Source organism: Rattus norvegicus, chromosome 14, assembly GCF_021556685.1.
Source record: "Rattus norvegicus strain SHRSP/BbbUtx chromosome 14, alternate assembly SHRSP_T2T, whole genome shotgun sequence".
Taxonomy (NCBI): Eukaryota; Metazoa; Chordata; class Mammalia; order Rodentia; family Muridae; genus Rattus; species Rattus norvegicus.
Genome location: NC_141547.1, coordinates 83170754 through 83192120, shown reverse-complemented (window position 1 = coordinate 83192120; position 21367 = coordinate 83170754). Strand labels below are relative to the sequence as shown.

Below are 21367 nucleotides of genomic sequence, written 5' to 3'. Positions count from 1 at the left end.
GAGTTGACATTTCTTTGGGAAAGATCAGCCATTTTAAAGTTTTTAGTTTTTTGGGGTTTTTTTTGTTCAGAATTTTAAAAGTGAAAGCTCTGGGCCAGGTATGATGCCTCACATCTGTAATCCCAGAACTCTGTCCCGAGAAATGAATATTTGGAAGTCAAGACCAACCTGGACTACATATCAAGACCCTATTTCAACACACACACACTCACACACACTTAAAAGTGTGTGTGTGGGGGGGAATCTCCCTTATTCCCAGAAGCCCTGCTTTCTCTAGGATAAAGGGCATTCCTTGTAGTGGGACAGTTGTTCTGTGTCCTGCTCTACTCTTGTTAAACACTGAGCTGTTAGCCATGTGCCAGATAAGCTGTTCTCCCTGACTTGGGTCTTTGTACACACTGGTTTCTCCTTGACAGTCTTTCTTGTCTCTCTGACTCTGCAGACCTTGTCTCTTCTGTGACTCTTGCCCAGCTTTGGTAGAACTAATGACAGGCCCGTCATCTTAGGGAGCTTGGCAATTTGTTCCAGGCGTCAAAACATATCGTTAAGAATTTATTAGCTAGCTTCCTTCCCCGAGGGCTGCACGCACATCTGATACGGGCATGCAACTGTGGCTGCTTCCCAAGCTTGTCAACCTTGCTCTCATCTCCTGCTCTGGTCGCTGACAAAATGTACCACAGAGCTCTCTAGTTAATAACTCAGTGATGCTCACGGAGCATCTACTGTGCCAAATGTGCCTCGTATCTTATTATAGCTTTTGAAGGAGGTATTATCTTTATTATACAGATGAGCCAAAGGAAGCTTGCGGAGTGGCTACAGTTTCCACAACTAGGAATCGGGCCTAGGCTGGATTTCTTCAGAAGATCGGACTCCCAGAGTTTGAGATTTCCTGTCCACGACCCACCCACTGCCCAGAGTTGTGTGGCGAACACACTGTGTGGCCTTCGTTCACCATTGTTCTCCCAGCGCCTGGCACAGGACGGGCAGCAGCTTGAAGCGTGAGGTGCCTTTCACGTCGTCTGCCCAACTCTTGGCCCACGGTGTTCCACCTGAGTCAGAGAGGCGGAGGGACCCACGCGGACCCACGCACGCCCCGGGTCTCTGCGGCTCACGTGAGAGCCCCACCCTTCCCGCCCACTCCTCCACCAACCCCGCCCGGCCCCGCCCCTCCCCTCCCTCCGAACAGGCCCCACCCACTCTCCGCCCCGCCCCGCCCCCACTCGGCGCTCGGCCGCGCTCGGGTCCACAGCTCTATGGGGAAAGCGGCCGCTCTAAGCCGAGGCGGCGGCTGCGCTGGCCGCTCCCGCGGGCTCTCGTCGCTGTTCACGGTTGTGCCCTGTCTGTCCTGCCACACGGCGGCGCCGGGCATGAACTCGTCCACGTTGGGCTCAGGGCCGGCGCCAAAGCCTCAATTCCAGCCTGTACAGGCACCAGAGCGGGAGTTGCTGTCGGAACAGGTGTGTCAGCCAATTTCTGAGCCGAGATCCGAACCTGGGTCCCAGACGACGTTTGTGCCACAGCCCTTAGGGGCTGGGCAGGAATCGGAATCACTGGGATTGTGGCCGGGGTCTGGGCCCAATACCAAAGCTTCACCAGAGCTGCCATCCCCGCCGCGATCAACAGCAGAGAGTTTGCCCAAACCCGAGTCTAAGGCGGGGCCGAAGACCCAGTCTGTTCTGCGACCAGGACAGTCAAAGACTTCTGCCGGGAGTCCAGTGTCAGGGACTAGTGTCCCAATGGTCTCACCACCTCTGGACAGCTACAAGGGCTGGCTCTTCAAGTGGACTAACTACCTGAAGGGCTACCAGCGCCGCTGGTTCGTGCTTGGCAATGGCCTGCTATCCTACTACAGGTACGGAAGTACCGCGGTGGGACATCTGAGGTTGGAGGGTGGTGATGGCTTGCCTCGACTGTGGGGTGTCACCATAACCCTTCTGAGATGTTTGCATGAACTTCTGTAGAAGTAATGACTGGCAGCTGCCAAGGGAAGATGAGACCTATAGGCATGGCCTCAGGCAAGCTTGAGTTTAAAAGGATGAGTAGGGAGATGGAGTGGAGTAGGTCCTTAGTTCCCCTCCTGTTTTGGTAGTTGTGGAGTCTGGGAGGACAGTCAAAGGCATCCCTACAGAGTCCTTGCTGCGTCTGGCTCCTTGTGTCCCTGGAGGGAGGCAGCTAGTGAACTCCACCCTGGAGAAGGGCTGCACGTCCTTCCTCACGTGGTTCCTCCATTTGTTTCCTACCTTTGCTGACACCTGCTGGTTGCCAGGTCTTGGGCTGGGACTAGCCGACCCACTGATAGAGCAGACAAAGTATGTACCCTTTGGGACCCCAAGTTGACATTTTGTGCAAAGCAGATAATGCTGCCCCGTTAGCTTTGTCATTCCAGAAGCAGCGTGGGTTTCAGACACCACCTCCCATTAATGCTGGCTAGAAGCGGGAACATCCCTTTCACACTAGCTGTTTCCAGGGAGTTTAAGCTTTGAGATCTCAGGTCACGGTAGAGAAGTGGCTCTCAAGCTCAGTGGGGTTGCTGCAATGTCTAGGCCTCCCACTGAATCCCTCCTGTGACAGGCCTGAGGAATGGCTTTTCTAGAAGTTTCCGTGTGAGGACTGTGAGGCTGGCCCAGGGTCAGTTACCAAGAAGGTCGTCTTTACTGTTAGACAGACTTCCCACCATGCTTGTTTGCCAAAGCTTGAGTTTCCTCTGCTAACAATACTTCAGGTTCTGCTGAGCCCTTTGAGCGCCTAGTTCAGAGGCTTGCTGAGTATCCTATGGCTGAGAATTTTTGTGCTCTACCAACGTTAGATGCGACCCTTGCACCAACTTGAGGTTCACCAGCCGCGTTTACTTTCTGGTGGAGGAGAAGCCAAACTGAGTCTGAGTCTGCCCTGCTCTTGTAGTGTCTTGGTCACTTGGCTGTGACCCAGAACACACTGTCCTTAGAGTTAACATACCAAGCAAGAATAGGAGGGTCTTTCCCGGTGGCAGTTTCAATCTATATGAACATATACTCCAGCTATGCAATGACAAGGACCTTTTTGGGAATCGCTGAGTTATTTTTCATTTGGAGGCATGGGGACATAGTGTCAGCTGTGGTGGCATCCTTTGTTTTGTGTCACATTCACCCGATTCACGCCCCTGGCCATGATTGAGGTAGGTTCCAATGTCATTTTATTTCACGAGGGGGTATTCTGAGGCTTGGCAAGAGGAGAAAGCTTTGTCATCTGGTCCCCTGCCCAGAGATTTTTGCTCGGGGCCTGCAGCTCTTCAGTGACTTCACCTCTTCTGGAAGCTTGAGTACTAAGAAACGCCAGTTTTTGGGGGGGGGGGAAGTGTTCTGAAGCTTGAAGTTGGACACCTGAGACTGAAGCGCCCATTCCAGGATTGTGCCAGTGCATTGACATCCTGGATTGCGGCCTCCAGTATTGTCTGTGTTTAGTGGGAGACCTATAGACTGTGGAGGTCAAGGAAGATGTATGGCCTCGACTCACACTGGACTGTTGTGTTTGCATTAGAAGAGTAAAGGTTTCCCGTGTTCTCGCTTTGATAACTGTTAGAGAGTTAGCCCCTTTGAAGGTAATCTAAGGATGTAGTCTCTGGGCCACTAAGAAATAAGTCCTTATCACTTGCTGACAAGGTTGTAGAGAGAAACTCTGGTTTGGAAGAGGAAGAAGGGAAGTTTCTCTCTGTGCATGTGCGTGTGTGTGTGTGTGTGTGTAAGACACCCTTCTGTCACTCCTGTGGTTTCGTTGGGATGTTTCTAGAGTCCACACGGGCACAGTTGTTACTTGCCTCAGCTAGTGGAATGAATGGTCCTAACATTTACTCATCCTGTGTTCTCAGTTTCATATAAAGTCTGGGAAGGGGAAACTGAGGCTGAAAGAATGAGCCGTAGAAGCTTACCCCAGTGGCACCCTGCTCAGCAGTGCGTGTCTAGATTTGGCAAATGTTCCTTGGAGGAGCTGGGTCAGTGGCTTCTCTGCTGTCCAGCTTCCTAAACAGCCTCTCGGCTGTGCTGTCCCTCCTGGTCTGTTGTTCTCTTTGAGACAGTCTCCCTGTGTCCTCCAGACTGACCTTTAAACTCATGGTCTTTGTGCCTCAGTCTCCCCAGTGCTGGAATTACAAGTCTGTGTCGCTATTCCTGGCTTCCTGTCCCCACTTCTGATCCGAATCCCATTTTCTACTCCAAGCACGACCATCCCATCACTGGGCCCGAGGCCCGAGCCCCTTCCAGGTCTGCGGCTCACGATCCTTACAGTAGCAGGACACCTTCCTGAGTGCTCTGCTGTAGACGTGTGTGTGTGTGTGTGTGTGTGTGTGTGTGTGTGTGTGTGTGTGTGTCCTTAGCCTCCTTCACAATGCTGCATTCCAGTTCGTATTCAACAGCCACTGTCTCAGTAGTTCTTCATAGGACAAGATCACAGTGCCTGGACCAACTTAGTGAGGAAAAGACAAGCTCTTCTCTTACCGACAATCCCTTTCCCTTAAGGCTGTGAGGGGCAAGGTCCCCTGTCCGGGTGATGTGGCTGAAAAAGAAATAGAGCATTTCTCTTGCAAGGTTCCCTTGGGTATGGAAGTTCATTCCTTACTCCCAGTATCTGGGAGACAGCGGCAGGCAGATCTTTGTGAGTTCAAGGCCAGCCTGATCTATGTAACAAGTTCTAGGCCAGCCAGGGTTACATAAAGAGATTGTGTCTTAGTCAGGGTTTCTATTCCTGCACAAACATCATGACCAAGAAGCAAGTTGGGGAGGAAAGGGTTTATTCAGCTTACACTTCCACATTGCTGTTCATCACCAAAGGAAGTCAGGACTGGAACTCAAGCAGGTCAGGAAGCAGGAGCTGATGCAGAGGCCATGGAGGGATGTTACTTACTAGCTTGCTTCCCCTGGCTTGCTTAGCTTGGTATCTTATAGAACCCAAGACCACCAGCCCAGGGCCCTCTTCCCTTGATCACTAGTTGAGAAAATGCCTTACAGCTGGATCTCATAGAGGCATTTCCTCAAGGGAGGCTTCTTTCTCTGTGATAACTCCAGCTTGTGTCAAGTTGACACATTAAACCAGCCAGTATAGACTGTGTCTCGGAAGAATAGAACCAAATTAAAAAAAAAAAATCGAAAACTCTTAACTAGGTAAAGCTGAGTGGTAGGAGAAAATATGGGGTCATCTTTTTCTTTCTTTTGAATAACAGAAATATTTTACTAAGGCACAAGGTTTGTAGAAATGTATTTTCAGACACGCTATACAAAATGGTTGTAAGGAGTGTTTGACGTCTCAGGACATGCACCCTTGGCATCAAACCACATTAGGTTTGAGATTGTGCTTTTTAGCATTCTTGTTATGGTTTGGATAATTGAACCTATTCATATGTACATTAAATAAAGATGGACCTGACTAAAGAATGTATTCTAAAGAACTAATTAACTGTGGTTTATTTATTTATTGGCCAAGGGGATGTATGCCAGGCCTGACATCCACATGGAGGTCGGGAGTCAGTTCTTTTTTTCCACTGTGTGGTTTCTCCCGATTGACCTCAGGTCACCAGGCATAGTGGTAACCTTCACCACTTCAGCCATATCACTGGCCCTGTTTAGCTGCTTAAAAAACAAAAATCCTATTTTTAGATTAACTTAATTTTTTTTCTTTTTTTTTTTTCTTTTTTTTTTCGGAGCTGGGGACCGAACCCAGGGCCTTGTGCTTGCTAGGCAAGCGCTCCACCACTGAGCTAAATCCCCAACCCCTTAACTTAATTTTTATGTGAGTGTTTTACCTGTATATACGTCTATTCACCGCATGCTTGCCCAGTACCCTTGAGGTCAGAAGAGGCTGTTGGATCTCCTAGAACAGGAGTTACAGATGGTTGTGAACCACTATGAGGGTATTGGGACTCGAACCCGGGGCCCTCTGCAAGAGCTGTCAGGTGCAGCCATGTTCCTAACAATGCCATGAGATCCTCACATAAAGGGAAAGGGGAAACATCCCGTGAATTTAAAATAAGACCAATCTTTCCCTAAAAATGTGAGATAAAAATACCCACACTCCTTCAGTTGGCCTTGACAACTACCTTTATTCTTAGTCCATTATACCTAAGTCATGATGCAGAAACAAGCAAAAGTCCATGCCATCGCTTTACAGCGTGGTTCAGAACAGGACAGATTTGCTCGTGTGCAGTTCATCACCAGAGGACTGAAGAGCCCTGGTCTTTTATTCTGATGTTTCTAAGACAGATTTATTAAGTGCAAACAAAAAAGAAGGCAGTCTTGGCTGAACAGACGTGGCACATACTTGGTCAGACTGACTTACATGCGACTCACCGTGTGGAGTCTGCTCCTGCTTCTACTGTGTAGCGTCGTTGGTTTTCCACAGATCTGCTAGTTAGTCATCTGGGTTAAGAGCCCTGAACAAAGGGATCCGTAGCAGAATTTGTGTAGAGCTTCAGGGTCGGGGAATCACTTATCTTCTAAAACATCTAAACGTGTTCTTCTCAATTTAACTAAATTAGGCTGCTAATCTGTGGCACAGCCACATCTACAGCTAAAGTTATGAAGCTAGCACAGCTGCTTGACAAAGATCCAGCTGAGCCACGGGATGCTATTACGGTCATGGCGGTCCTTCACTTTTGGTCTTCGTGTCCATGTGTTGAGTGCTTGGGGGCTTTTAACATTTTTACACCTTGAGGATATTGGATTGATGGGAAAAATTTTTTTAAAGATGTATTTATTTACTATATATAAGTACACTGTAGCTGTCTTCAGATGCACCAGAAGAGGGCATCAGATCCCATTACAGATGGTTGTGAACCACCATGTGGTTGCTGGGATTTGAACTCAGGACCTCTGGAAGAGCAGTCAATGCTCTTAACCACTGAGCCATCTCTCCAGTCCTGATGGGAAATTTCTTATGGATTATTCATTCCCTCTCCCAGGAGCACTGCTTCTAAAGCTTCCTCGGGAAAGTCCTGAGCAGACCACTGCTCCTGCTTTTAGGGAGGTAACACTATCTAGCCCGACTTGAAGGTCTTCCTTACGCCCTGTAGGTTGCAGCTCAAAGATGGCAGAGGTCTCCTTGTAAGGCTCTGACTCCAAGACTCTGTAGTTACTCAGGAACAAGAAAATCAGAACAAGGTAAATTTTAAAACATAAACAAGCTTTGGTGGGCTACGGAAGTTGGAAGCAGATCAGATTAAAAGCTTCTTCTTACTACTCACTCAGGCAGTTTGGCAGCACATAAGATCGGGGTCCTGCATGTGGTTTACCCCTTGAAGAAAAGACACAGCAACCAAGATTGGCTGGAATTATCTCTGCCCTACACAGGGGCTTATCCTGATGGACAAAGAATGGTGTGGGTAAATGGAAAAATAAAGTTAGAAAAGTTAGCTCATACAGGGCCACTGAGGTATCAAATGACCAAGGAACAAAGAGATACCAAGATTAGGCACATAAATAATTCTGCAGAGGTATAAACATTTATTATGCCCCAAACTGACTAGTAGTTCCAGGAGCTTTGGCCTGGAGATTTTTCTTGGGCCGGATGACAATTAGCGTTCTGACCGTTAGAAGTTTATAATACATTGCTTGGGACATGGCAGTCAGCCCAGCTTGGCTGGGAGGTTTTCTTTCTGTCTAGTTCCCTTGAAACCGCAAAAGCTATCAGCCCGAGAATGGGCTGTCATGCTTTGGCAAAGTGTGCCACTAGAGTATGAAAAGTTGGGCTATGGGGTTGATGAGGAGAAGAGATTGTAGAAGATAACTCTGTTCTGTCACTCTTTACCAAGGGTGACTAAACATATGACCAAGAGGACATTAAACATGTGGCCAGGGATAAAACCGATATGATCTATGTTTTGGAACAACGTGAGTCTATCCCTGCCTACTGAGTTCTGTTTAAATAAAGAAGCGCTCCGACTGCCAGTCAGTCAAGCTGCAAGATTCCCCCGACTCCCATGCCTGACTCATGCCTCCCTCCATGACTTCTTGCCTCTTCTGTGGAACCTGGCCATGGTTGGGGCTGGCCCCCTGCAAATATGTGATCATAAAATACATTTCAGGTGCCTCCATTGGGAATTCTGGAAGGAAGAGCTCAATTTCTGCCTCTGAGAGGGAATCTTGGGCACCAGCAGTGACAACATGAAAATGGGGGTGCTGCTCTTACCGTGCTTGGCTTTAATGCCAGGGATTGGTTCCAACAGCAATGGCTTTTCCATGGGCCTCTGAGGCAGCCTGGCCATTCCATCAGCCTGCTTTTAACCTCACAGTATCAAGGTCAACAGATGGGCACAGTGATATTCCTGTCAGCTGCCTGTAACTACTGTCATTCATAAGTGGTGTTTCCGTGCACAGCTTTACTTCTTCCAACAGTGTGGTAAGATATAAGATGGAGGATGAGAAAGCCTCCATAACCTAGCACCCCTAATTATGCATCTGTTCAGAGACTGCCAGCTTGTTGTCACTGTTAGGCCCCGTTGTAAGCACTTCCTTCCCACTTCTTGTCTCCCAGAGGACAGTTAATGAAATGAAATTAGGGCAGAACTCATAGGTGATACAGAAATTTTCAAAGGTATTTGCCCCAACAAGTCAAAATAGAGAAATAAATTTACCAACATGACCTTTCTCATATTCACATCATCGATGAAGTGAGGCAGAACCCTGGGTTGTGTGACAGTTGTTTGTTTGGCCCCATAAATGGCATTTGTTTCTCAGGGGACAATTTCAGACAGAAACATCTTAAAATGTATTTATTGCCCATTCTGGTCTGCCCTCAGAAATGGCTAAGCTAGTTAACAGGAAAGACCTCAAAGCATTAGTCTAGACTAGTTTTTCACACACACACACACACACACACACACACACACACACACACTTGCACACACACATACACACATGCTTGCACACACATGCTTGCACACACACATACACACATGCTTGCACACACACATGCTTATACACACATGCTTGCACACACACATACACACATGCTTGCACACACATACAAACACACATGCTTGCTCACACATACACACACATGCTTACACACACACATGCTTGCACACACACACACACACACACACACACACATACACACACACCCCAGGGGTTGCCTACCAGATGTTTACATTGCGATTCATAACAGAAGCAAAATTACATTTGTGAAGTAGCAACAAATAATTTTATGGTTGAGGGGGTCCCCACACCATGTGGAACTGTTTTAAGTGGTCTTGGCATTAGGAAGGTTGCGAACCACTGGGCTAGGTCTTGGAGAAAGAAAGGCGGCATTCAAGTGAGAATACAATTTAAATTCTCTGACTGAAGACCTTTGCATACCTGATGAGCCGGACACATTTCAGAGTGGGGTCAGATAACAAAATGGCTCAGTACGCATGGTAGCCTCCGGATGAATCGTGTTCATTTATCTCTCCAGTGAGCTCAGTTTTCCAGAGCCAACTCCTTGGAGGTTGGGCCCCAAGAAAGGAGTATCATTCTTTTTTTTTTTTTTTTTTTTTGGTTCTTTTTTTCCGGAGCTGGGGACCGAACCCAGGGCCTTGCGCTTCCTAGGCAAGCGCTCTACCACTGAGCTAAATCCCCAACCCCAGGAGTATCATTCTTGATAATACTTGATCTCTGAAAGATGGAGAGCCAAAGGCACCTCCAGGGCAAAGCACCTCTGGAGCCGTGGAGCTGGCATGTCTATGGGCTAAGTCATCGAGGCCCCTCCGGGAGGTAGCCTATCATGTTGGATTCGACTGGAATCAGTTTGAAATGCTCAGCGTTTCTTGCGTTAAGAGGCTGAGAAGGAATACGCAGACACGCGTGCGTGTGGCCGTTGATGATGTGTGCGTGTTTGTTTGAGGTAGTTTTGTGCGGCTGCTACAGAGAGTGATAAAGTGGCCAGGGCGTGTTTTGGAGGTATGCTGTGCACGCCAGCATTTTGAACAAGTTCTGGTGACAGGAACTGTAATTTTCTCCATGAAACCTCCTCTGAACTTTCCTCTTTCCATGAATAGCTGAAAACCTGAGTCATGTTGTTGCCTCCGCCCTCCCCCCTCCTCCCTCCTCTCTCCTCCCTCTATACCAGATGGAATAAATTTCCAAGCCTCTGTGTCTCTCCTGTAGTCCCCGTCTCCACCCTGATGCCACATCCTGGCTTTAGTTTGCTTTCTGCTTAGCTAGCACCTGGCTTCCAGCCACTGTCCTGGTCAGTGTCTCCCTGCTAGTTCCCCTGACCCAGTGGCCCTGGGGCTGTGTAAGGAAGCACATCCCTCCAGGGCTTCAGATAACACCAAGGAATGAGCCTTCATCCTCTAAGAACTTACAGGGTGTGTCCAAGACAACTCTGCAACAAGGACACCAAGCTTGGCATCTTTCTAGCCTGTGCCTTGTCACTGTAATTGTATCTACAGCTTGGGTAGTCTATGAGTGGCTGGGAATTGATGGGTTTTTAAAGAGGCAAGTGTTATTTCTTAAAATTTGTTTCCTATGTAAGAAACTTGTTTATTGAAGTAAGATTGGGCAAATATAGTGGAGAGTGCAGGCTTAAGCCAGGATTGCTGGAAAAGTGACAGGAAACATGGTACAATGTGTCAGCAGGCTTGAAAGTGACTCGGTGAACAATGTAGCTTGTTTTTGTGGCCTGCTGGTTTTATTCCTACAAGAGGGGCATGTGTGGTGTGTGTGTGTGTGTGTGTGTGTGTGTGTGTGTGTGTGTGTGTGTGTGTGCACGCACAGATGTCCATGGAGGCCAGAAGAGGTGTTCTCCTGGAACCAAAGTTACAGACAAATGTGAGCTGGATGTGGGTGCTGGGAACTGAACGCTGGTCCTCTACAAGAGTAGCATGTGCTCTTAACCACTGAGCCCTCTCTCCAGTCCCTGGGCCATTGGTATTTCTGTAGAGTTGTGAGTGTTTATGTGTATGGAGTCTGTATGCACAGGGGTGACTTGTCACCTTGGGAAGTTATCCACGAATAAAGGAATAAAATGCAAAATAGAAGGTTTTTTTTTTTTTGGTTCTTTTTTTCGGAGCTGGGGACCGAACCCAGGGCCTTGCGCTTCCTAGGTAAGCGCTCTACCACTGAGCTAAATCCCCAGCCCCCAAAATAGAAGTTTTTAAGAGGATGTTTATCACCGTTTAGCTCTTGAAACTAGCTTTGGACTTGTTTGCTTTCCATGCGCTGCATATGTGAGGCCCCGGTGGGAAGCAGACCACAGGCAGAGGTACGGCCTCTGCCCTCCACTCCTCGTGGATAACAGGGCCTTCCTTTCATGTGTGAGATCTACAGAAAAGGTGCGTGGCTTTGCCTTCCCCGTGCACGGTGGGAAGAGCAGGCTCAGGAGCAAAACTCAGCTGGGCAGTGTCTCCCCTGCACCCGTCCTCACTGGGCTCTAGGTTTGGTGAGTCATGATGAGCACTTAGTAAGACCCAGCATGCTGTAAGCCTCACAATAAACTATGCACCGAAAGGATGCAAATCAGAAAGACAAGCAAAACAAAGGGAAGGAGGAATGGGGTGAAGTCCAGGGAAGACACAGCTGTGATTCAGGCTTCTGCAGATGCCTTGGAGTCACACAAGACACAGCCAACTCAGCAGTGATGCTTGACAATATGTGTGAATACGGCCACCACAGGAGGCTCCTTCCTCAGCCCAAGGTCTGTGCTATGGGCTGCTCTTATTCAAGACCTCTGTCTAGCATGCACCTAAATTCCAGATTCCCATAGAGGAGCCAGCCGATGTATCGACAGCGTGAGCATCATTGTTAACTAAGTAATGGCAGGAAGCCTCCCACCCCACTCCTGCTGTCGCTTTCATTGTTCAAAGCTGACTTAATAATGGTTCTTAGATGCATTAACCTCACTAGCCCACCACCCACCAGAGGTGGTGGAAAAGAAAGGATATGGGGGAAGTGGGCCTGTTTAGAAATGGTTCTTTGGAGCGAATCCCATCTGTGTTGTCAGGAAATCAGCAGTTCAGTTCACAGGTCAGCAATGGCAGCTCGATCCACTCGCAAACACTTCATGGATGCACCAGCAGTCCAGTTTGGTAGAGTCAGGGTAGCAAACGTGAGTCAGTGGCACAACCTAGCAGAGACAGCCAGGTCTCAGCCTAATCGGCATGAGTCAGCAGGAGGGACCAGGACCATCGGGGACACCACGTGTTCTTTGATGTGCCTCTCTCGTCAAGACCATGAAGCATTGCACAGCTAGCTCTACAAGCCCTTCTCACTGTCCATTGACATCCTCCAAGGGTCTTGCCTCAGCGTGTGAGTCTGTAACAGCTGACATCACTGCCAATCACCCTGAGTCCACAGAAGCAGCAAGAAGCTGCCGGTATACCACCAGAAGTTTTTTGGTGAGTTTCACCCTCTATGGCGTCCTGTCAAATGGGGCTCAACTACAAAATGTGAGGCAGATCAATCCATGCGTGTCACTGGCAAAGAGTCCTTCATCACGACTCCTTTCACATGCTTGCTTTAGCAAAACATCCTTTCACCTGCGTCTGCTTCAGGAAAACACTCCTTCACGTGTTTGCTTTCCAAAGAACCCTTAAGTTGCCACCTCACCCCACCACCAAATCCAATGCTCCAATCCAGGGCTGGTTGTAGAAGCAGGCCCTTGGAAGAGTGAGAGCCTCGAGCCTGTGTGTGAATCCTTGTCAGCTCAGGTGTGGAAGTTTTCCTTACAAACCTCAGTGATGCCAGGCAGGGTGAGTGTTGTGAAAGAATTCGAGGCTCACTTCCGGACAGACCACACCAGGTCAATTCGAAGTTTATTGAGAACAACGGTGACAAGAGAGGGGGAAGAGAGAGTGGGGGGGGGGACAGAAAGGGCCTGCCTATTATTTAGACTGACATCACTGCTCCCAGGTGAAGGTGGGAGCTGAACCAAATGTATGCGGGGGAATATATGGTCGTTGCCATGGCAACAGATGTGCAGGTCCCTGTTACTTTCGGGCCACATCACTACTGGAGGCAAAGCAGTTTCCGACACCAACGGTGAGGACTAACCCTCACTCTGCTTCAAGGACAGTGGCTTTGAGTGATGGGATGTCCCCTTGCTTCTGACCATATCCAGGCATATGCCAAACTGTATTAGTGACTCTCATGTTGCTACAACCGAAAGCAACTTTTAGAAAAAAGTCTTTATTTTGGTTTGTAGTTCCAGAGGGAGGGTCCAGACTGTGTGTATACAGGGACAGCATGGTAGCAGGAGTGGGAAGCTAGCTCATTACATCTTTATCTACACACAGGAAATGGAGAGAGCAAACTGGAAGAGGGGCGTGGCTATAAACTCCCAAGTGACGTGCCTCCTTCAGCAAGGCTCCTCATCCTGAAATTGCCAGAACCTCCCCAAGCATCGTGGCCAACTGGAGGCTCAGTGATCAAATACATGAGCGTCTGGGGGTACATTTCTCATCACCATCCCAACTTTGTAGGGTCCACACATAGTCTATCTAGTCTGTAGCTCTCTGTCTGCTACCCCTCCTACAGCAACAAAACAAAAACAAAACAAAACAGCATCAACAAAAACCAAGGAAGGAGAGAAGGAGAGACAGAGGAGGGGGAGGGGAAGACGTAGAGGCTGTGACGGAGGCCACTAGCTTGTTTTATCCCAAGTGGAAAACAGCAGGGAAAATGGGCGGGGCTGGAAGCTGACAGCCCTGAGCCAAACAGGCAGCTCGTTCCAGACCAGGTGTCACCACAGAGATGCAGCTTTAGGAGTCTGGGGACACACTGGGTTCTTTTATATGCGAAGCCTCCCCATGTCTCCATTAAACTGGTTTTTTTTTCCCCTGCGAATTCTGATCATTTAGCAATTTAGCTCCCCCCTACTCCCCCATCACCGTCCTGGGCCACACCTCTGAATACTTCACATTGGTTTGACTCCTACCATTTGGCTGCATTCTTGGCCTGAAGCCAAACAAGAGCAGATGGCCTTGCAGAGCTGGCAGGGGACACTGCCTGCCACACTGTGCTGTCTTCTGATGGAGCTGTGGCTCTGATATGGGCTGTGGCCTTCCTGAGTTTACCAGGCACACACAGCGGTCCCCCTCCAACCCTTCCTGGGCCTGACCTGCCTCATGTCCCCCTCTACAGCCATGATTTATGATTCTCCTAGGACTTCACACCAGCCGTTGCCTAGGATGGGCGGTGCTCAGCACTTGATGACAGAATCTTGGCAGCAATAGCAAGGTCGTCTGGAGGTTCCTGGGTTGGATCTATCCAGTTCCTTAGCAAAGATCTGGAGGAATCATGTTCGGGTTGCCGTTCCCTGTAGCGGCATTTGGCCACGCACACCGTTGGCGAGGTGTGGGCTTCCTCCCCCACACCAGTGCAGAGGCTCCACTTTACCATGTAGGGCCCTCTGGGAGCCTATAACTCTGTAGACTCTCAAGTGTCAGAGAAGTGTTTTTATAGAGAACACATTTTATGGGCTAGCGGTGTAACTTAGCAATAGTGTGTGTGCTTAGCATGTGTGATGCCCTGGGTTCCATCTCCTGAGTTAAAAAAAAAAAAGAAATCAAGCAAGAAAAATGTGCTTTGTGATACTCATCTCTTCTGTGCTATAAAGACCCCACACTCGGAGGCCGAGGAGATAGGGACGTGCTCAGTCAGTAAAGTGCTTTTTGATCCCCCAGAATTCCCATTTTAAAAACATATCTGGGCATGGTGACACGGGTTTGTAATCCCAGCACTAGGTGGGCAGAGACGGGTAGTTCCTTAGGACTTGCAAGCCAGACTGCCTGCTTGGTGAACTCCGGGTCAACCAATGAGAGAGATCCTTTGCCTGAAAAGTAGATGGCAGCACCTAAGGTTGACCCCCTGACCCCTTGCCTCTGTGTGCATGTGCGCATTCATGCATCTGCACATATGTGTACCCAAACTAACACAGGTTGGGGGAAGGGGGAGAAGGAAACTCAAAATTCAGCCTGAACAATTTCAGTAGCCCCAGGGGGACCATTGCAGTAGTCCAGGGGGAATCATGGGGTTTCTGGAGGAATAAGATACATCATCTGGGAGAGGAGAAGTCCAGGATGAGGATGAAAAAGAGAGGTCCAGGATGGAAGAGACGGGTCCAGAATAGAGAAGAGAAATGCAGAGGGAGGGTACCAGGATGAAGGAGAGGAGCCCAAGGTGAAGGGAAGGGTCCTGCCTGGAGTATGTGTGTATGGGGCCAGCAGGAATGGAGAAGAAGGGTCCGGGATGTGTGTGTTGTACTGAAGGTCACTCGGACCCAATGTCAAACCCTTGACAGAGGGAGGGAAGAAGGTTCTTTTAGTCAAGGCTGGGTTGTCAGTGAATCATAGGGCATGGAGGAGGAGGAAGAGGAAGAGGAAGAAGGGGAGGAAGAGGAGGAAGGGGAGGAAGGGGAGGAAGAGGAGGAGGTTCACATCATGGTAGACAGGAAGCAGAGAAGAAGGGTCTCCCCCAATGACCTACATCCTCCACACCTTCCCCCATACTCCAGTAAAGCCATCATGACTGCATCTCTGGTCTCCACTGTAAGGCTGCAGGGTTGACTTGTGTTAAGATGAAGCCGTGGAGGTGAGATTCTGTTTTGAGTGTCTGTAGTATTTCGTGACTTATAAGAACCTTTGAAAAGCAGAGAACTAGCGGTTCCAAATCTTCCTTCTGTCTTTAGGGGCTGGGCAAAATACTGTCCTACCTGAATTTAAGGGCTTTGGCTTTTGGAAGAAAACTTCAACGTATTACAGAGGTCCCCCCAGGACCTCCCTCCTTGTAGCTCATTAGATTTAATAAGAACCAAATCTGAGCATTCCGTAGTGGTGTCCCTCCCATTTGATGACGGTCCAGAGAGGAAGGTGAAATCTGTGGTCATGAGTGAGGAGGAGGAAGACCAGCACAGCCCCAGAGCAGCAGCTCTGTAAGTGGGCGTCTGAGCTGAGATCTGACCCTGGGGCTGTGTGGTGCACAGTCCCTACTCAGAACTCACCTTAGTGTGGGAGGTAGCGCTTTTCCTGCGAACTCAGAGATCTGCCTCCTCCCTTTGCCTCCCGAGTGCTGGGATTGAATGTCTGCACCATCACTTGTTGGTTTTTAAAATCAGTTGTTTGTTGGTGGCGGTGTGTAGGACCACAGCCTCTCACAGGTGTGTGTTTTGTGGGTGGTCTTTGCACAGTTTTTGTGTGCCGTGGTTCATCTCTCTTGTTTCCTTCTGTTGCTTCTGTGGTACGCCCTGGAAAAGCCGAGTCTCGAGCCAGCCCTTTCCCCGGTATTTTCTCCTAAGAATTTTATAGTTTTTAGATCTTAAGTTTACGTTTTTACTCCATTTGGAAGCCGTAGAATTAGATACAGGGCCTTAAGCATTTGTTCTCCCCCTGAGCCACACCCGGCTTCTGGGCTAGTTTTTACAGATGAGCAGATAAGGCTCCAGACCCACCGTGGGGATACCAAGAGTCCCAGCACTGTCTTCTGAGACTGTTCTTAATATTTTTTTTGGCGCTGGCACATCAGCGGTCTCTAGAGCACATACTTGGGGGCGAAAGCCTCCTGGAAAGCACCTAGCTGGTTAGAACCACACACTGCTGCTCTCGGGGCTCAGCTGCTCTCTCGTCCAATGGGACAGTGGGTTGGGGGTAGGGCATAAATTCAAGGAGACAGATCTCTAAAGTCCTTTCTGGAATCTTTCTCTCTCACTCCTTCCTTCTCCCCCTCCCCCTTCCCCCCTCCCTCCCCTCCTTCCCCTCCCCCTCTTCATCTCTCTCCCCCTCCCCCTCTCCCTCCCCCTCCTCATCTCTTTCTCCCCCTCCCCTCCCCCTCTCCATCTCCTTCTCTATCTCTCTCATGTGTTTGTATGTGTGGGGTGTGTACTTGTGCATGTGGAGGCCTGGGGTTGACCTCAAGTGTCTTCTTCCTTGGTCATGCTCTATAATAAGGCTGGGTCTCTCTCTGAAGCAGAAAGTCACCTACTCAATCTAGCAAGTCAGCTTGCCCCGGGGAGTCCCAGTGTCCACCCTGTGCCACCACGCCTACCCTGCACGTAAGTGGGTGCTAGAGAGATCCAAACTGCGGTCCAAATCCCGGGCAGCAGGAACTTGACCTCCTGTAAATCTCTCTTCGTGAGATTTATCCCCATTTTTTGAAGTGCTGGGGACCAAATCCAGGGCTGTGCGTTTGATGGGCAAATTCTCTCCACTCTGCCACATCATTGCTCCCCCTGTGTGAGTGAGCGTGCAGGTGGCAGCCTGTGAGAAGGCGGGTGGCATCAGTGGCAGATTCCCAAGCCCTTGGAACATTGCTGACAGAGATGTGCACTTCATGTTTCTTCTCCTGTCCATCCGTGTTTATGTAACCATAGCTCACCATAAGCCTCTTGTCTTTCTGTCCAGCATCATGCCCTGTGGGCCTCTTTTTCCACCACCATACTCCCCCTGCAAGAGACAGAAGCTAATCCTCAGCTTGCTGTGCTCCTAAACCAGTCAGCTTTATCCCCACAGGCTACCGGGGATGGTTTAAGCTCAGTTTTACAGCAGCAGCGGGTTAGTCTTGAGTGCCTGTAGGTGGCTGAGGCAATGAGGGGGCTAGCGATCGTTCCACCATGATGACAGAGTATGGGAGGAAGGGTAGATAGAGGCCAGAGTAGGCATGCAGCCTACTCTGGTCCACATTTCACTCTGACCAATCACAGCTGACAGCCCCATCTTTTGCCGATGGGTGGGGAGGGAAGGCATCTACTCTGCTCTAGGGGTCGATCCTGCAAAGCCCAGTCAGTGGAAAACGTGCAGCTGTGGATTGCACGTCATATAGTGTCAGGAGCTGCAGAGAACTCTCATAGGTTCAGCTCTCTCTCCCAGTGACCACATGTTTCACAGTCTCTTAGTCAGATTTATTCCTTGACAGTTTCATACAATTGTCAAGATGTGCCCTGATGATATCCAGCCCAACTCCCACAAGCTCGAGCACCCTGATATCTTCCCCTTTCCCTCACGAGCCGTTCTTCCTCAAGGAAGGTCAGTGCTGGCAAACCCATCAGCAGCCACACCCATAGGAAGAATTAGTCACCCTCAGCTGCCCAAAGCTCCTCTGTTCAGGGTGGAGCCTCATGGCCCCAACCGCACTGCTACCAGAGTCACTCACTGACTGGCTTGATCTTGTGCGGATCTTGTGCAGAAGACCACAGCTGCAGTGCGTTCATGTACACTATAGCCGTGTCATATCCAGAGGACAGCGTTTCACCGCATCTCTCCCCACCCTCTGCCTCTTAACATTCCTCCCACCCCCTCTTCTATGCTGTTCTCTGAGTCCTGGGGTGAGTGTGGGGCAGGTGTCCCATTAGAATGAGTACTCAATAGTTACTTGGGCTTGGTACCCTGACCAGTTACAAGTCTCTGCACTGGCTGCTGCTGAAGGGTGAAAGCAACACTAATCTGTGAGTATCAACATAAGTGGTTAGAAGGCAGTTTGGTAACATGTAAGTAGTGTAACAGTGGCCATGCCTCTGGGCCTGTGACCTCCTCAGCCATGGGCTTTTACCCAGGTTTGAGTGCCTCAAATTCAATGACAAAGCAACAGGCTACCCCTCTAATAGTTATGCCTGTTAGTGCCTGTGGCCACACCTTGCCTAGCAGCAGATCACTAGCAGGGCCCACTGCTGAGTATGTCCACAGATGACGTCCCACAACAGCCCTTTTAGTACCATGAAAGCTAGCCAACAAATAGGAGGGAAGCTTCCAGCTTGACTTCTCTATTCTGGCAACCAGCATATATGTTATCTTTAGCAATGGCAGCTTACCGTCTAGCAGTGGTAAAAACCAAGCGTGGTGGCAATAGCCTGTGCTATTTTGGAGGTCTTCTTAACATATAGCTCATAGGGAAATACGTCACACCCGTGCTGAGACTTTCACTTTAGTTTTTGTAAAGGTTTATTTATTTTTATTTTATGTATATCAGTTTTTTCCTGCCTGTATGTATACGCACCATATGGAGGCCAGAAGAGGGTGTCTGATCTGATCTCTTGGAACTAGTATTATGGATGATTGCAGTCTACTATGTGGGTGGTGGGACTTGAACCTGGGTCCTCTGCAAGAGCAAGTGTTCTTAACCTGGGAGCCATCTCTCCAGCCCCAGGTTTTCATTTATTAACCCATGTTTCCTGGGAGAAGCCTGCATGCCTGTGCAGGGTATCTTTATTTAAACTCCTGAGTCAGATGGGGAGGTGGTGGGAAGAAAGGCCTGGAGCTTTCGTTGTTAGACCAGGCTAGCCCCAAACTTACACAGAGCTTCCTGCTGCTGCCTCCCATGAGGAATGCTAGGATCAAAGGCGTGCACTACCACTCCTGTCTTAAGTTATATTTTCAATTTGCCTGCAAATTTTTGTGTTCCTATGAGGCTTTTCCAGAACCCTTTGTTTTAGTTAGCACACCCAATTCCTCCCCGTGCCCCCTGGCTTGGATCTTTCTATCCCTGGGATTCCCATTCCCTACTTTCATTTCACCGGTACTCTACCGTCCCCCTCCCTCAGTTGACCTGCCCCCATGACAGCTTTCTAGCTTCCAGGCTTCCACATGTGCTCCAAGCCACCTCATATCATCAGTCATACCCTGCACAGAGATGTTATCAGACCTGGGAAGCTGCTGAGATTGTCCAGATCCTTGGTATGGGGCAAAAGAATATCTTGGGGTGTGTGTGTGTGTGTGTGTGTGTGTGTGTGTGTGTGTGTGTGTGTGTGTACATGCTGGGACCAAACCTGAGCTTCCTGTGTGATAGTCATGTGCTGCACCCCCAAGCTATTGCTCCTGTCTGGAAGAGTGATCAAACCAACCATACTTTTGCTCATCCCATTGACACCAGCCTCTGAGCACCATAGTGGCTCATGTGACAGAGAAACCTCCACTCTCCAGGACAAGCCTGTGTTCTCTCCACAGGGCTTGGTGTTAAGCTGAGGTGGGGACCTGTCCTGGGATGTTGCTGTCCTATTACAAGGCGGGGCTGCCCCTGTTCAGAGAGGTTCTTTCAGAGTCACAGTGGATTACCCCATCAACGCATGACAAGTCACCTTAGAATCTAGCAGCTGAAGGCAAAAAGCTGGTTTCTGTGAGTCAGAAATTCACGAGCGGGCGAACAGTCGGGGTGCTTCTGGCTTGGACTGGGTCATGAGGTTGACTGAGGTTGGGGGCCCAGCTCTCAGGGCAGTGAGTCACACGGCTGGCAGGGAGTGTGAGTGGCTGGCAGGAGCCCTCTGGCTCTTTCCCTGTGGTCTCTCAAGGGTTACTTGAGTGTCCCTCAACATGGCCGCCAGCTTTCCTAGGGGCAAGGATACATGAGAGAGCAAGGCAGGAACCATGAGCTGCCTACCCAATGTGTGCAGTATCCCCGTGATCACACATGGAGGTTTTGCTCAGAGAGAAAGGAAGACTGGAAGCCTCCACAGTCTTCTCTCTCCTAACTGGTGAACAGCCCTGCATTACAGATTGGAAAAACAACACCACACACACACACACACACACACACACACACACACACACACACACACACACACACACACACCACGCAAAGTACTTGGTAATCGTTTTACCAGTGAAAAAGATGTTTCACAGAGCCAAGGGTGTTGCTAGGAATGAATGCATCTGGCTCTTGAGAGCCTGACTGCCACCTTCATCCCTCTTAGCTGCCACAGCTCTGGAAAACAGAGTTGTTAAAGAACGAGAAGGCACACTTGAGGCTTCTTTGGGAAGTGGCCACACTGTGTCCTGACCTGTCGTAGTTCAGAGTTCTTGTCACGGGGAGACCCTTGTCTGTGTCAGACTTCCCTATCTTTCCTTCCTTCAGTCTATATGGTAGAGGGAGGTGGAAGTTCACAGATGTGCAATGCCATGTGAACCCAAGACAGTGACCTCCCCAGAGGCTTGGTCCTACTCCAGATGTAGGGCTTAGCCTGGGCCTCAACAGTCCTCAGGAAATGCCATGTTGACCGGGAGCAGCAGATGACTCAAATACACACTGTGCCTGCCCGCCCTTGTGGGGCCTTTGGTTTCACAGCTCCTGTATTTTGACACAAACTGTCATTTGTATTTTGATTAAAGCTTTACTGGAGTCACCTTTACATTAGATTATTTCAACTAATATTAATGTCAGTACCTGAGGCACTAGAGGCTACCGTGGGGGGGGGAGGGGTAAGGGGGATGTAAATTCCTGAATAGGTTATCCATAAGCTCATGGTGTAACTTATATACGTGATTGTCCTCATGTTAAATTTGGAATTAAGCATTTCTTTGATTGATCCGAGTTGTGGCATTTCTAACCCTCCGGCTGGGTAACTGATCCCCCCCTCGCCCCCCATTTTCTTTGCTTGGTATAGTATCTTCTCTAGATTGTTTTCATGCTGCTTGAGTCTCACAGGAAAGGACACAAGAAGAGAA

At 49.3% G+C, this 21367-nt stretch overlaps 1 protein-coding gene across 14 annotated transcripts in view; it reads left to right on the top strand.

Moving 5' to 3' along the window:
- The first annotated feature begins 1218 nt into the window (after positions 1 to 1218).
- Osbp2 (oxysterol binding protein 2) overlaps positions 1219 to 21367 on the top strand; it is a 161555-nt gene continuing 141406 nt past the window's right edge. For all 14 annotated transcript variants that reach the window (XR_015636660.1, XR_015636661.1, XR_015636662.1 and 11 more), the window contains 1 exon segment: positions 1219 to 1852. Coding sequence is in view for 10 of the 14 variants with exons in the window: in NM_001107232.2 (NP_001100702.1) it covers positions 1254 to 1852 (599 nt within the window). In the remaining 4 variants the exon portion in view is untranslated.